This window comes from Anabrus simplex, chromosome 1 (genome assembly GCF_040414725.1).
Source record: "Anabrus simplex isolate iqAnaSimp1 chromosome 1, ASM4041472v1, whole genome shotgun sequence".
Classification (NCBI taxonomy): domain Eukaryota; kingdom Metazoa; phylum Arthropoda; class Insecta; order Orthoptera; family Tettigoniidae; genus Anabrus; species Anabrus simplex.
The window spans coordinates 1,443,008,721-1,443,024,939 of NC_090265.1; the positions used below are offsets into that span (position 1 = coordinate 1,443,008,721).

At 39.5% G+C, this 16,219-nt stretch overlaps 1 protein-coding gene across 3 annotated transcripts in view; it reads left to right on the top strand.

The window, feature by feature from the left end:
- Positions 1-16,219, top strand: part of lili (LMBR1-like protein) — a 303,462-nt gene that overhangs the window by 36,501 nt on the left and 250,742 nt on the right. For all 3 annotated transcript variants that reach the window (XR_010858636.2, XM_067137919.2, XM_067137920.2), the window contains exon 2: positions 11,803-11,927. Coding sequence is in view for 2 of the 3 variants with exons in the window: in XM_067137919.2 (XP_066994020.1) it covers positions 11,803-11,927 (125 nt within the window). In the remaining variant the exon portion in view is untranslated. The remainder of the gene's footprint in view (positions 1-11,802; positions 11,928-16,219) is intronic.

Sequence of the window (16,219 nt, forward strand, 5' to 3'; positions counted from 1 at the left end):
CTCTCTTCAGCCTCTCCTTTCGCTCCGTAACGTTTGTGATTTTCTTACAGTCCTGAGCCCAGTGACCTCTTGATTCACAAAAGACGCAAAATGGTTCCGGCCCCTTAACCTCTTTTCCTGCTAAGCCTTTAGGATCGACACGGACGTGAAGAGCTTCCGCCGTAGTGGGGTAACTTGATGATATGAAGGTTTCACCACGAATCTTTTGTGTAGTAAGCGCTCCGTCAACTTCCTCACCGAGAAACTCCATTAGTTTGAGGATGTTACCCTCCGAAAGGTCTTTTCGCTTTGCGTGAATGATCCAGCGACGGCATATATCGTCTGGAAATGCTCGGAGGATCTTCGGTGCAAGTACTCGGCCATAGGCGTTCACATCTTCCCCGAGAGCGCGCAGAGCTTGAATGCGGCGATTGCAGTCAATAAACGTAGAATTAAGTGCGTTCGGTGTGGCAAACTGGATGGGCTTAATACATTCTATGTAGTCCAAGTGGGCCTGTATGATTCTATTCTTGTCGCCGTAGCGAGCTTCAAGAATTTTCTTAGTCTCTTCATAAGTCTCGGCCGTCACTGCGATGCCCTCAATCAAATGCTTCGGTTCCCCCTCTAAATAACCCCTCAGAAATACATGTTTATTAATAGTAGAGAGTGACGTGTCCTTATCGATTGACTGTTCGAACTGTTCCCAGAAACGTGCCCATGTTTCTATATTACCTGAGAAGGGTTCTAGTCTTATTGGGGGGAGTCTTAACGTGGTTGAGGGAACAGCTGAGGCAAGTGTTGGTACCGTCTGTGTGTTCGTGAGTCTAAGATTCGACATCGCGCTTTCATTTTTCTCCATCCCATGTGAAATGCGAATGATAGCGCGCTTGGCGTTCTCTATATATTCCTCACATGTACTTATGTCATCAGCGTACGCGGTGTCATCCAGGAGGTCGTGAACCTCATCGTCCAGGGCTCTTAATTTATCCAAAGTCTCTTGTAACCTATCCTTACAGTACTCGTAATCCTGGGGAGAGGTAGACTCAGTAAACTCTTGTGCTTTCTCCACGAGACGTGTGATGTTTGCCCTTTCCCTAGCACGTCTTCTTTTCAATTGGTGTAGTCGTGTGTTCGCGTTACCGCCTTCCATACTGGACCTCTAGACGTGAATTTGCTATAGTAAAATAGTGTATTTGATAGGGACTTCGTAATAGCGTGAGAAATATTTCGTTACTTGATCTATTATTAATCGTACTCCGATGTATTGCGACGTAGTTCAAGGAAAGCCAGCAGATGGCAGCACTGGTCACTTAGTCGTGCGTGACGTCTTCTCCAAGTGACGTAAATAAACAATATGGCTACCCTTCCAGCTTAACCAATAAACTATATATGCGTTTGCACTACAAATACTATTTATACCCCTTTTTTATCGTACTATACTTTATGCGCTATGGAAGTTCCTTAAGTACGAGTAGTTCATATATTAACAGGAACAAAATTACATCTGAGAAATGTTACCGTACGTTGATGGCTTGGCGTGATAGGTTTTATTTCCACGGCAGCAATTTTTCCGTAGTCTCCTTACGGAACGTGTAGTAAACCAGTGATTACCTATTTAGTCTCTAGTATATTGCCTTCGCGCTGGAGTGTAGTTCTTCCCGTGTTTCCGGCACCAAAATTATATCGTGATATTGGAAGAACAGTCAAGTAAACATACTAGTCTCGTTTCTTTTCTATTTATTATTGTTATCAAAAAATCTAAAAATCTAAGATATAACACTTACGACACAATGATATTAAATAAAGATATAAAACATAGCACAGTCCAAAGAATGATCTCGAGTAGTGTCTATCAATTCCCAACACAGGAGATACTAGACCTGATTGATGAACGACAAATATACAAGAATGCTAGAAATGAAGAGGGCAGAGAACAATACAGGTGATTAAAGAATGAAGTGGATCGAAAGTGCAAGGTAGCTAAGGAAGAATGGCTGAAGGAGAAGTGCAAGGATGTCGAAGGTTGTATGGTCCTAGGAAAGGTAGATGCTGCATACTTGAAAATCAAGGAAACCTTTTGGAGAAAGGAAATCTAGGTGTATGAATATTAAGAGCTCTGATGGAAAGCCACTTCTAGGGAGAGAAAACAAAGCAGAAATATGGCAGGAACATATCCAACAGTTGTATCAAGGTAAAGATGTAGATAATTTTGTTCTGGAACAAGAAGAGGCTGTTGATGCTGATGAAGTGGGAGACCCAATTTTGAGGTCAGAGTTTGACAGAGCTGTGAGTGACCTAAATAGGAACAAAGCACCTGGAATTGATGACATTCCCTCTGAATTACTGACTGCCTTAGGAGAAATCGGCATGGCAAGGTTATTCCATTTAGTGTGTAAGATGTACAAGACAGGAGAAGTCCCATCTGATTTTCGGCAGAATGTTGTCATACCTATTCCCAAGAAAGCCAGTGCTGACAGGTGTGAAAACTGCCGCACCATTAGTTTAGTATCTCATGCCTGCAAAATTTTAGCACATATTATTTACAGAAGAATGGAAAAAACAAGTTGAAGCTGAGTTGGGAGAAGATCAATTTGGCTTCAGAAGAAATGTAGGAACATATGAAGCAATCCTGACTTTACATCTGATCTTAGAGGATCGAATCAAGAAGGACAAGCCCACGTACATGGCATTCGTAGATCTAGAAAAGTCATTCAATAATGTTGACTGGACCAAGCTATTTAAGATTCTGAAGGTGATTGGGATCAGATACCGAGAACGGAGAATTATCTACAATCTGTATAAAAATCAGTCTGCAGTGATAAGAATCGAGGGCTTTGAAAAAGAAGCAGCAATCCAGAAAGGAGTGAGGCAAGGCTGCAGCTTGTCCCCCCTCCTTTTGAGTGTTTACATTGAGCAGGCAGTAAAGGAAATCAAAGAGGAATTTGGAAAGGGAATGACAATCCAAGGAGAGAAAATCAAAACCTTGAGATTTGCTGATGATATTATTTTATCTGAGTCTGCGGAGGACCTCGAGAAGCTGCTGAATGGTATGGACGAAGTCTTGGGTAAGGAGTACAAGATGAAAATAAATAAGTCCGAAACAGAAGTAATGGAGTGCAGTCGAACGAAAGCAGGTGGTGCAGGAAATATTAGATTAGGAAATGAAGTCTTAAAGGAAGTGGATGAATATTGTTACTTGGGTAGTAAAATAACTGATGATGGCAGAAGTAAGGAGGACATAAGATGCTGACTAGCACAAGCAAGGAAGAGCTTTCTTAAGAAAATAAATTTGCTCACTTCAAACATTGATATAGGAATTAGAAAGATGTTTTTGAAGACTTTCATGTGGAGTGTGACATTGTATGGATGTGAAACATGGATGATAACTAGCTCAGAAAGAAAGAGATTAGAAGCTTTTGAAATGTGGTGTTACAGAAGAATGCTGAAGGTGAGATGGATAGATCGAATCACGAATGAAGAGATACTGAATTGAATTGGTGAGAGGAGATTGATAAGGCCAAATTTGACGAGACAAAGAGATAGAATGATAGGACACATCTTAAGACACCCAGGACTTGTTCAGTTGGTTTTTGAAGGAAGTGTGGGTGGTAAGAATGGTAGGGGTTGACCAAGATATTAATATGACAAGTAGATTAGAGCAGTTGTAGGATGCAGTAGTTACGTAGAAATGAGAAGGTTAGCACAGGATAGGATGGCATGGAGAGCTGCATCAAACCAATCTGTGGACTGATGACTCAAACTACAACATGGGCTACAATTATGAACTTTTGACTACACTTCATTTCTGTGAAAACTGCACATTAATAGCACCTTTGTTTATTTCAGAAATATTTGGGGTGCAAGTTTTATGTGATTTGCTGTGTATACTGCGTTCACCTTTGTTTCTGATCTACGTCCACCTGTTTTTCATTTTTCCTGACAGGTGTTCTTATGGTTCTAATCCTGGTGTAAGTGAAGTTTTTAAGCTTTGCATAGGCTTTGTTGGTATTACTACTTTGTATCAGTTCCTCCATTTATGTGCACTGATCATCATACAATCGACTATTGACTTTTCTTACATATCTCATGACTTCATTCTTTAGTTTTTGTAGTTCTTTTTGACCTCTTCAGTATTTATCAGTTTCCATTTCTCTCTCTCTTTGATCTTTTAAAAAATGACTCTAGTAACCCACAGTCATCTTGGTAGGGGGTATGATAACCTTGTTGCATTGCCGCTGACCTCTCACTTAGGTGGCCTTGAAGATGGTTTCCCATTTTCACACCAGGCTGCTTCCTATCCCATCGTTGCCATAAGAGCTCTGTGTGACGGTGTGACGTAAAGCAAAATCTAAAAAAAAAAAAAAAAAAAAATCGCGATTCTTGGCCTTAAAAAGTCGTGTCCCTATGTTTTGGACTCCTCGTTTAAATCAAGGTACCTTGGCTATGATCACTATATTGAGTCACATAAATCTGCAATTTACTTTTGTTTTCTTGAGACTTTTTATCTAAAGCCTACCACTTAAGTTGATACTTCTTGCACTGTATCTCAAAATATGCACAGCTTGATTGTGATGCCATGGCAAAGCAGACCATAATTTGGAAGGACAGGCCATCACTCGCAATATAAAACTGAAGCTGGTGAATGCTCTAGTTTTCTTCATTGCCACATTCACAACTGAAACATAGGCAATTAATAAAGCTGATTGGAGGAAAATTAAAGCAATGGTAATGTGGGTATACCATCAAGTCCTAAGAGTATCCTGGATCGAGCACAGGATGAATGCTTCTATCCTAGAAGAGTTCAAAACAAAGGACAAGCTCACGCATATAATCAGCTGAACATATTTGAGATACTTTGGACTCGAGCTGTGGAGAAGCTGATCATGGTGGACAAGGTGCAAGGAACAAGGTCCTGGGACTCCAATAGGCTGGATTGACCTGGTGGAGGGAGTTGGTTGGGACGTCTCTACATAAAACATTAGGAGAGCGTGGCCAAAACTACGCAGCTATACATGACATGTAACTACATCCTGGCAAGGGTATATGGGTAGGAGAGAGAATTCTATTCATCGGCTCTTGTGGGATTTCTCACAGTCTTCTTTCAATTTCTACATGATAGCTTTTGTGTTCTGTTAGGTCACATAGAAATTTAATATTTTACTTTCTAGGCTTCTTGCATCTGCCCTGTTTGTTAAACTTGACATTGATCTTTGTTGAAACTGGCAAAGGGTCATAGTCAGTGTCTTCAGCTGGATACTGTCGCAAGTGTGATAAACTGATATAACTTGGAAACAATATTCTCTCACCCATGGGTAAATAATGCAAATATCGTGCTCAAATTATTATTATTATTATTATTATTATTATTATTATTATTATTATTATTATTATTATTATTACTTGTAATGTATGGCTATGAAGTGTTTACATCCATTTAGTATTAGTATTCTTATTTACGTAGTCAGATAATTGCATTGTGTGTGAGGTTATGTCATGAAACATGTACTGTATATAGGCCCTAGACATTTATGAATTCAGTTAATGTAAGAACCCATATATAATTTATTATTACCTGTATATATGATTTATAATCCACTACCATATTGTGAAACACATTAACATCCAGAATGGCACCAGGTAGATGAGAACTGTGTAGAATCTTCTGTACATTATATCTATGTATTAAGCACTCTGAAATTTATGAGAAGGTATTTTGTAATGTATCTTTCTAGAAGCCTGGCCAGGCACCTAATTAAGGAGGGGATCTTGATGGTAGAGATGAGTTACTGTTTAGTTGGAGTTATGGTTTATCAGGAGTTATACTTGTGACCATGTGTTTTGGATGACATGTTTGTAACCAGTCAGTTGTATTAAGGTTGCAATCTCCATGTGGCATGTGCTTAGTGATAGGCATTTGTTAAATATGGTGGTGTGTTGATGTTTTCGTTGGGAAGTGTTCTGTCTGCGACGGCTGTGATTAAGGATGTATGTGTTTAATTTGTAAATAATTGTGAATAAATCCATGTACGCAAGTTGACAGCATTTTGTGTGGATACAATATGAGAGGGCCTTCTAAAGTTGATTTCTGTATTTTATATTTTACAGATATGTAGTCAGTTGCTAGTTATAAAGTTTAAAATGTGGTAAAGTCGAAAGTAAAGCCATTGTTATTGGTATTTGTGTTCCAGTTTCTACGTATATGGTTTTTGGAGATGCTAAGGTGCTAGTATTTTGTTCCATAGGGGTTGTTTTATGTGCCAGTAAGTCTACCAACATGGGGCTGGCATATTTGATCTTCAGATACCACCAGACTGAGCTGGGATCAAATTCACTATCTTGTTAAAAGCATTATACAGGGTGTAATTAAAATAAGGTATGTCTGTCTAACAGGTGATAGAAGAGACTACCGGTATTCTATGGAACCTACGCAAAGACATTGTCAGCTTTATTTAAATTTGAAATAAAATATTAAAAATTCAATATTTTACGGTTTTCAGTAACTCTTCAGGGAGCAGTGGCCAGCTAAGTGTGCTGTAGCTAGAGGGGGTTGGAGTGAGACAAGGTAGGTGAGGGAAGTTGCTGCAGAATCCAAGCATGACTTTACCTATTGGCAGGGCTGAGGAGGGGAGGGAGTCACCTGGTACGATAATAGTGGTGATCTAATAAAATTCTTATGTAAACAAATTGCTGTTGTTAATGCAACCTTGCATAAAGGATTGCACAATCCTCATGTCAGTAGATTTACTTGCACGTAAAAGAACTTCCATGTTACGAAATTTTGACACCTTGGTGTCTCCGCAAACTGTAAAAGTGGTTAGTGGGATGTAAAGCCAATAACATTATTGTTATTATTATTATTATTATTGTTGTTGTTGTTGTTGTTGTTGTTGTTGTGCCGGGAGGTACACCTCAACACCGCGCATTCAAATTCAGCGCCTAAAGAACTCCTCTATTGGTAAAACAGTGAAACTGAAACTACACCTACATAGAAATTTAATCAGAAGATGTCACCACTAAAATATCGAGTAATTTTGTTACTGTGCAGTTGCTTACACTGACTGAATTTATCAGTGTTTTGGTTGCCATTTATCGAGAAGTTTGGACATTTTCCCACAGGTGACACTACAAAAACTATGATCATGCACCCTGGTGCAAAATGAAAGAACTTTTGATTTAAAGAAGTTTTGTATTCATAAGTTTTTTTTACTGATTGATGTTCATTTATTTTTGGGTTGGCAATATTTACCTTTTTCTTTCTGTCAGTTTTGAGTCCAACCAATCACTAATTTCTGTAATTAATTTTCCACCTCTCGCAGGCTTCTTCTCCGATTCTGAGTGTTACTTTTGAAATCTACCAATAAAATTCTGTGGGTGTGTCTTGATTATTCATGAATGATCTCGAAACTTCCCTGAGGGTTTATAAACTGCGGCTTTTCACGTCTCTTGGCCAATTGATAGTCATCTTACTAAGTGTGTGTGTCAAAGCAGGAGGCGGGTGGCCTCTTTCATCAGGCAGCAGTACATCTACCAGGTAATGGCCATATAACATCTTTCTTTCTTGCTAGCTCCGCAGTTTAACCCAAGGGAAAGGTCCGAATTGTTAACTATGTAACCTTCTTTTATAAAATGTAACTTCTGCCGGCTAATGTGAAAAGGTTCATAAAATATTCGACTGTAAATCGGGGATGGAGAGTGATGTACCCTCTTGAGCTCCCCGTCATTTTGGTTTGAGGTGACTACGTTTTGTAACTGTTTTTCTTCCTTTCCGTAATGCATTTATTTATCTTTATACGAGTCACCTCAGTAGTTTGGGAATAGCCCCTGTTTTATCGGCCTAGTGCCCTTTAGGTTTTAAGAGTTCATATCTAGGAGCGCAAGCATATGCCTCCATTCATTTTGTGTTCGGGCCATTTATTTAACCGTTATTCTTTTTACATGAAGGCCCAGTAGGTTGGGTATTAAATACTACTGTATAATCATTTTCCAATTGTAAGTTGTGCCTTGAGAGGCCAGGAATTGTAAGTTGATGTTGCCTTGAGTAGGCTTGGAAAACTGAGAGCCTGCTAGCTCTTTTCAAAGTAAGATTAATGAATGCCCCTTGAAGGCTAGATGTAATTTAGGGAGCAAGTGCTCTTTGAATTAGGGGTTTTCTGCCCTTGTATAAATTTGTGCTTTTTTGTAAATGTGAGCTAGGAGCTCAGGAAAAGTAAAACGAGGGCTTGAAGCCCACAATCTGTTAAAACCACTAATCTTGTCTTTCCTAGACTTGTTTTATGATTGCTACTTCTACCTGTAATATTGTCATAAGAAAATTGTTAAGTTTGAAGTTCTAAAAAGAAATATAACCTTTGTTATTAAAGTTTTAAATTTACTCTGGACATTGTAGTTAGACCCATTCACCCCAGCACCTTCTTTAACCTCTTTCTGCTCCACGGGTAACCCCGTAACTATTATTATTATTATTATTATTATTATTATTATTATTATTATTATTATTATTATTATTATTAAGGATTGAGATATTTAGACTGGTAGTAGTAGTAGTATACCTAGTAAGTGTAGAAGTCATTGAGTGATTGTTGTCTTAAACGACAAAATAATTTTGATAATCAGCCTTGGTATGGAAGTATGTTTTAAAATGTACGTTAATACATTGTCTGTCAAGCATGGACCTACATATGTCACATGGTCCTACTGAGATTTGAACACTGGGTTCATTGTACAATGCCTTGATAAAAAGAAAGTTGACTATGTGGAGAGTTAAGTGATGAAATAAAATAAATTAAAACTCCTTATTGTGCTGAGGGTTAAGGGATGAAAAATAAAGCTCCTCACTATGGTGAGGAATAAATGACTAAAGAAAATTGTGCAATGTGGACCGATGATCAATCTCTAATTCAAAGGAGGGGATGTTCCACCTTATCAATACAATAATTTAAAGTTCAGTCATATTTTATATTAAAAACACTGATAACACACTTTTAAGGAAGTTCTTCATTTACAAGAAGTTTACAAAGTGACCACCCCCAGCCTAAATGCTTACTTTGGCATGACGAAGCTAACTTGCTCACATATGTTAACACATCTGTGCGTCATTTCTTATTGTGGCTGCAGCATCAAATGTATGCATTTGGAGATTGTCACGGTCCTGCATCTCACTTCTATGAACTAATTCCTTTGTATGGCTTTATAGGTAAAAACCCAAGAGATTTAAATTGGGGCTTGGAGCTGGCTACTCCACAGGACCATTTTGACTAATCCAAGTTGTCTGGAAATGTATTATCTTAAAACTTGCACAGTGGTTAAAAAATGTATAAGAACCACACAGCGCCCTGATCTCGAGACCCTGGAACAGGGATGGCGAACCTATGACACGCGTGCCACTAGGTGACACGCGAATACGACTTCTATGGCACGTCAGACAACATTCCACATATTTTAACATTTTCAACATGTAATAAATAGGTCACAAATCTAGCAACATAGGATATTTAACATTACGCTTTACCGGGCGACTTGGTCGTGCGGTTTGGGGCGCGCGGCTGTGAGCTTGCATCCGGGTGCTAGTGGGTTCAAATCCCACTGTCGGTAGTCCTGAAGATGGTTTTCTGTGGTTTCCCATTTTCACACCAGGCAAATGCTGGGCTGGGGCTGTATCCTAATTAAGGTCACGGCCGCTTCCTTCCAACATCTCGGCCTTTCCTATCCCATCGTCGACATAAGACCTATCTGTGTCGGTGCGACGTGAAGCCACTACCAAAAAATACTTCGCTTTAATATAGAATTATGTCTCAATTCTATGGTCATATTCTTTTTTACAAAATTATCAAGTTAAAGAAAAAATATCCTTTATTCTTATAATTTACCTGTTTCAAAAATGTAACTTCCAGTGATGTTTGCAAAATAAAAATCATGAAACATACAGTCAAATGGATTTATATATTATGCAATCTAATACCTAACTGAAGTCAAAAGAGGGGTTTCATGATGATTTTAAAGGAAAATAATTTATGGCACACTAGACAGTAAGAAGTAATAAACAAGATGTTTTTGACACGCTAGTCTCTAAACGTTTGCCATCCCTGCCCTAGAACATTGCAAGGCCTTGGAGGGGAGGGCAACCTGGGGAAATCTTAGTTGTGTTGATGTTCTGTTTAGCAGAGGAGAGTATGAGGTGCCTATTGACTTCTCAAAAACATGACCAAAGTTTTATGATTTATTTTCTCCTACACTAATTAAGATAGGAGTAAATGTTTTGAAGATGTTTGCTTAGAATGCCATCTTCCATCACCAGTTCAAATGACATACCTACCATATTTCTATTACAGCCTATATATGGTAAAGTTATGAGGGGTAGAAGAATAAATTGGAACTTTGGATACAATTGGAAGTAAATTTTCCCAAATATACACCTCAAAAAATGTTCAGAATATTGTGGGATTAAGCACGTATGGTTGGTAGGGCATGTGTAGTCTTATTATAAGTGGTAGAGAGCACTGTGTACACACAAATAATTCAGTGATAATTATAAGTGGTAGAGAGCACTGTGTACACACAAATAATTCAGTAATAATTGGTTCTTTACAAAACATAAGCGGCATTACACATCATAGGGGTTACCCAAAGTGCAGTGTCAAAAACGTGAAAAAAGTTCTGTGATACCAATGATGCGACTGACAGACCGGGGAAAGGTCGACTGAGGGCGACAATGCTATGTCGAGATTGGTATATCTGTGTAACAGCGCAGAGGGGACTAACTTTGACTGTTCAACAATTATAAGTCGACTTCTTGAGGGCAACTGGGGTCCATTTATCTGCACAAACTGTTCACCAATTGGCTGCATAGTGCCCAATTAAGGTCGTTTTGACCAGTATGATATGTTCCGCTAGAGTATCATCATTGTATCAAGAGGAGAAGTTGGGCAATCCATCATCTTAAATGGGACTTGGATGAATGGTGTAATGTCATGTTTGCAGATGAAACACTGATATCACTTAGGCCACATACACTACAGCAAAGGGTGTGGAGTCATGAAGTTTGGAGTGGAAAGTACCAGCATGTTCAAGAAATGCATGCGTTTGCAGATGGTGGTGTAATGTTTTGGGTGTGGGATTGTGCATGGCTGCAATACACTTTTGATACCAATTTAAGGGGTGTTAACTATCCAGCATATACTGGTGAAATTCTTTGTACGATTCTTCGGGGATGAATATGGTGCTGAATTCATCATCGAGGTGCATGTGCAGAACATCATGAGGGAGGTGGGTATCGACCATGTGAATTGGCGTGTTAATTCACCGGACATGATGAGCATTCATGGGTCAGGTTGAAAACTACTGTTTTTGATCGTCCACAACCTCTATAAACACTCCCAGGCCTCATTAGAGTTGCCCAGATGGAATATGACCTTCTTCCTCAAGATGACGTCAATGTACTGATCGCAAGCATGCCACAGGGTCTCAAAGATCGGTGCAGTGCTAGAAAAGGCCATACACAGTACTAAGGCAGAGTCAACAAGTGATAACTTTTACTAAATAAACCTCACAAATTGTAACCTTTTCATTATTACTGTTTATTTGCATTACCAAGTGTAGACATTGGGCATGGATCTGTTGACAATGCCACTGTCAGACCGTGTGTTAGTTTAACAAAGTTTGTAAAAGTTTACATTTCGAGGTAGTGTGTGTGTGATGCAATAAAAAAAATTCTACCCAGTATAACTATTACCGCATTTCATCTTTGATATTCTTAACTTTTTTGGCGGTGTATAATTATGAGGCTGCTGAGTCCTAACTGTTTTTTTTTTTTTCTGTTCTTTGCAGATTTTCTTTCTCTTGCTGATTCTTCTTAATCTCCTGAGCTTTGCTGTTATTGGAAAGGTCAGAAGGAGGGATAGAGAAGATTATTTCTCAACAGATGATGATGAAGTTACAGTATATAAAATCAGGTAATTGATGGTTGGAAAGAATTTATTTCATTGCATTTTTAATGTTTTATTCTTCCTTTGTTTATGGAATTACAGGGTTCTCAGCGACCTGGAAAGTCAGGAATTGTCAAGTAATTACAAAATTGTCCGGGAAAGTCAGGGAAGTTGACTCAAATTTGTTGTGTCAGGTAATTTATACTGATGACAAACTGCGACCTGTGAATCCTTTGAAGGGAGGAAAAGTGATCAATCGATGAGGTAAGTTGAATTTTATTTAAAAAAAAATTCAAATTGTACATGTTTTGGGCTATGTCAGCATTTAAAACAAGAGTTTATTGAAATGCTGAACAGTGAGTGGTGGCTCTGGCCCTACCAAGCTGTACAAGTATATTTTTATCCCAACAAGGTATCTTTACATTGCTGAGATAAATGTATTTATGCTTTGATATAGTTTTTGTGTACCATTAACATGCTTTTCTTTTGTTTCAGATTAGGCCTATGCATTAGATGGCAAGAAAAACAACTTTCAGTTTACAGTGACTGGATTCAACCCTTAATCCAGAGTTTGTAGATTGGCTCAGTGAGGTACCGGACAATAAATTTGAAGCCTACTGTAATGTGTGCAGAAAGAAGTTTAAACTCAGCAATATGGGGCGCTAGGAAATTCATTCACATAGAACTGGACCAAAACACACTCGTCTTCAGAATATTAAATCAAGACAGCCATCATTGTCATCATTTTTAGTCCAACCTAGCGCTAATTCAACAGAATTAGAAGTGTAGCTACTAGTTCAACAGAAATAAGGTGTAGACATTGGGCATGGATCTTTTGATAATGCCACTGTCAAACCGTGTGTAAGTTCAACAGAAACAGTAAAGACTGAGGCAGGGATAGAAAGTGGAAAGTGCTGTGCTACTTTTTATTTTAACCTATCAAAGGCCACTGTCACCTACAGGTGACAGTTAATATTAACAGCATTTCCTGCTCATCAGGCTGCTTGAACTTATCTGCCTGTTGGAAGTATTTAAAGAAATGTCTTATAATTTGAAATAGACTATTTTTTTAACTCGCAGCCTGCACTGGTCAGTCAGCTCTCGCTCAGATAAAGGAGGAAACAGACTGGATTGAAGTGGAGAAGCAACTGCAAGTTATTATGGTATGGAAAGCGTGTGATAAAAGGTAATTTTATTTTGCATTTTATACATGTAAATTGCTGAAATGTTCGATAATGAAAGTGACACATTCTTAAGCACAATATTATAATTTAAGGATAAGTTATTGCCGTTAAAAGGCATGGTGTCACCTATAGGTGACATTGGTCACATGAAGTAGGCCTTTTTGTCCAGTTTCAGTTATGAATAGTATCCGATATTGACTTTGTTTTTTCTCCCTCTTTTCAGTCTTACACTGGATGAGGTACTAGAAATTTTGGAAAATGACAGTAATAATGCACCATATATAGATGTCATTATGTTTCCTCCAAATGAAGGACATTTTACAGATGAGGAAAGTGGTGATGAAGCAACTAATTCTGTCGATGTCAGTCCCCTTCCTGGTAGAATAAAGAGCTTGACAGTGGAAATAAATGCGATATCAGCAGATGATGGTATGCCGATAATGAAATGCAGCAGGCACCTGGTCTTTCTAGGACAAATGAACCAGCATCTTCTAAGAAAAAATACAATATATTGTGGGCAGCTACAGAGGGGAATTTTATTTTCTGATTGGGTGAGATGACGTGCATGAGGAACCTTCTGAATATGACCACAACTGTCTCCAGTTCAGTGTTTTGAGTTACTGTTCATTGAAGAAGAATAATCTCATTGTGAAAATATCCAAGACATAAATTCAGATGATATAAGTGTTTATATTATTGTACCACTGTTGACCGGCTAAATGAATTTGCAAAACTATAGGAAAGCTTTGAGAATTAAAATCAGATGTTTTCAATAACTTAGTTTCCAACAGCATGAAAATAAATACATTTCCAAAAATTCATCAGTATTTGCATCCTTCAGATAATATGAATAACCTCCCCACCCCACCCCCACCCCTCAATGACAAACTTAAGGTATGAGAATACTTAAAATTTCTAAATCAAAACTTTGGTCAGTAATTTGAGGAAATCGGTTCAACTGATCTTGCAGTGGATGAAGCTATGGTTCCCTATTACAGTCATTCAGTACCAAGCAACATATCCATGGAAAACCTCTAATGTTTGGCCATGAACTGTGGACAATTGCTACGCGATTTGATTACCTCATAGCCTTCAAGTCTTACCAAGGATCTAAATGGGTTCAGGATCCTGGAAAGTCTGAATATGCGTTAGGGGCAGCAGTTGTTCTCGCACTTTAAAGTAGACTACCAGCAAGCTGCAAACTGTAACTATACTGACCAGTGTCACCTACAGGTGACACCCCCTCTATTTTGTTTGTGGAACACGTTTCCTGTAGATTTTTAGTTTTGTATTTTTTTCGTAATATACTTAACATAACCTGAAAGGAAATACATAGAATTATTTCGTACATTGTTTTTGGGCTTTGACGGGTTAATAAAGGTGAAGTAGCCAAAGCAGAAATTTTATGGGCGTTAAAAGTTGTTGCTAACCCCTGTGGGTGGGGAATGCAGATGAAGAATACACTTACGGTATCCCCTGCCTGTTGTAAGAGGCGATTAAAAGGGTAACACCCCCTGTGGGTGGAGGATGCAGATGTAGAATACACCCCCTGGTTTCCCCTGCCTGTGTAAGAGGTGACTAAAATGAGCGACCTTGGCGTGGACATGGATTGCGGCTTGGTATCATGTGCTGTGCCTCTCTGTGGATGGGAGGGGCTGAATACATTCACAGGTAATTCCTGCCTGTCGTAGAAGGTGACTAAAAGGGTCATGTGGCCATTGGTCCCCTCTTTTTTTTTGAGGGTTAGTTGTAGACCGATTCAAAATTCTTGATGTGTGTGCTATTGGGAGATGGGTGTGTTACGTGTGCTACTATGCCCGAAAGCCCGCTTGTGATCCCCCCCAGGAAGCCTGCGGGTGGGAGCGCCATGTACCCGTGCAATAGTATCAGCCTGTTAATACAGGTCTATGTACAGCTGAATGCCAGGACATATTATTATTGTTTTTTTTCCTTTATATTTATTACTCTCTACACGCTATGGGGTACATGCTATTGTGGGTGATTGGAGGAAGCGAGTCCTAGTGCCCATTGTCTACGTCATTCTGAATTAAGCATCGTCCATCATTGGACCCCAGGCACTACTTGCTGCGACCAGGTGGGTATTGTCTTGGCTGCTTGGTTCTGCTACAGAGGCCCCTGATTGGAGTGGGTGGCATTCAGGGAAGATGATTTCGGGCATGGCTTCGAACCTTCTTCAGCCTGCCCAAGGTTTTTTCCCCACCGAAGTCTTCAACTTTGATTCCTTGAGGGTTTAACCCCCCTCCGGGAACAAGAGCAGCGTGAAGGAATGGGATCCAGCTTCCTAGGTTTCTGGTTGCTACCAGAACTGATGGGAGTGACTTCAAGCTGGTAAAGTCTAGTTTGTTTAGTAGGCACATAGAAGGTGTCTATGGCGACTGGAAGATCTGAAAAAAAAAAAAAAAATACGCAATGGTAGTTTGTTGCTAAAGACAGCACTGCCATGCAAGCTGATCAGTTGCTCAAGTGTGACCTCTTTGGCGATATTCCCATCAAAGTGGAAGATCACAGCACCTTGAATCTGGTTTGTGGAGTTAACTTCCACCGCGATCTCATCTAGCACACTGACGATGAGTTGATGGAAGACATGAAGCACTGTGGCGAGAGACACATCTGGCGCATTGCACACAAAGTCAATGGCGAAGACGTTACCACGGGTGCATTCATTGTCTTCTTCAGATTGTCAGTGTTAACAGAAAAAGTCAAGGTAACAACATATCGCTGTGATGTGGGGTCGTACATCCCGCCTCCCATGCGCTGCTATTAATGGCAGAGGTTCGGGCATATGGTATCTCATTGCTCTAATCAATCTGTATGTGGTAGATGTGGCAGAGGAGCTCACAGTGTGGAAGAGTGCACAACTCCTTACAGGTGCACTAACTGCCCTGGTCTTCATTCACCCCGAGATCAGAGCTGTCTGGTATATCTTGGTGAGAAGATGATCCAGGAAATCAAGACCCTGGATGGTCTTTCGCGCCGTAAGTTCAATTCTATGAATGCACCCGCCAAGACACTCGACTACAGGAAGATAGCACAGAGTCTTCCAGGTTCATCTTTTACATCCTCTAAACCTGTTGTGATCGCTGTGCCCAAGGTGGCTGTTGCTCCTGCGAGCAA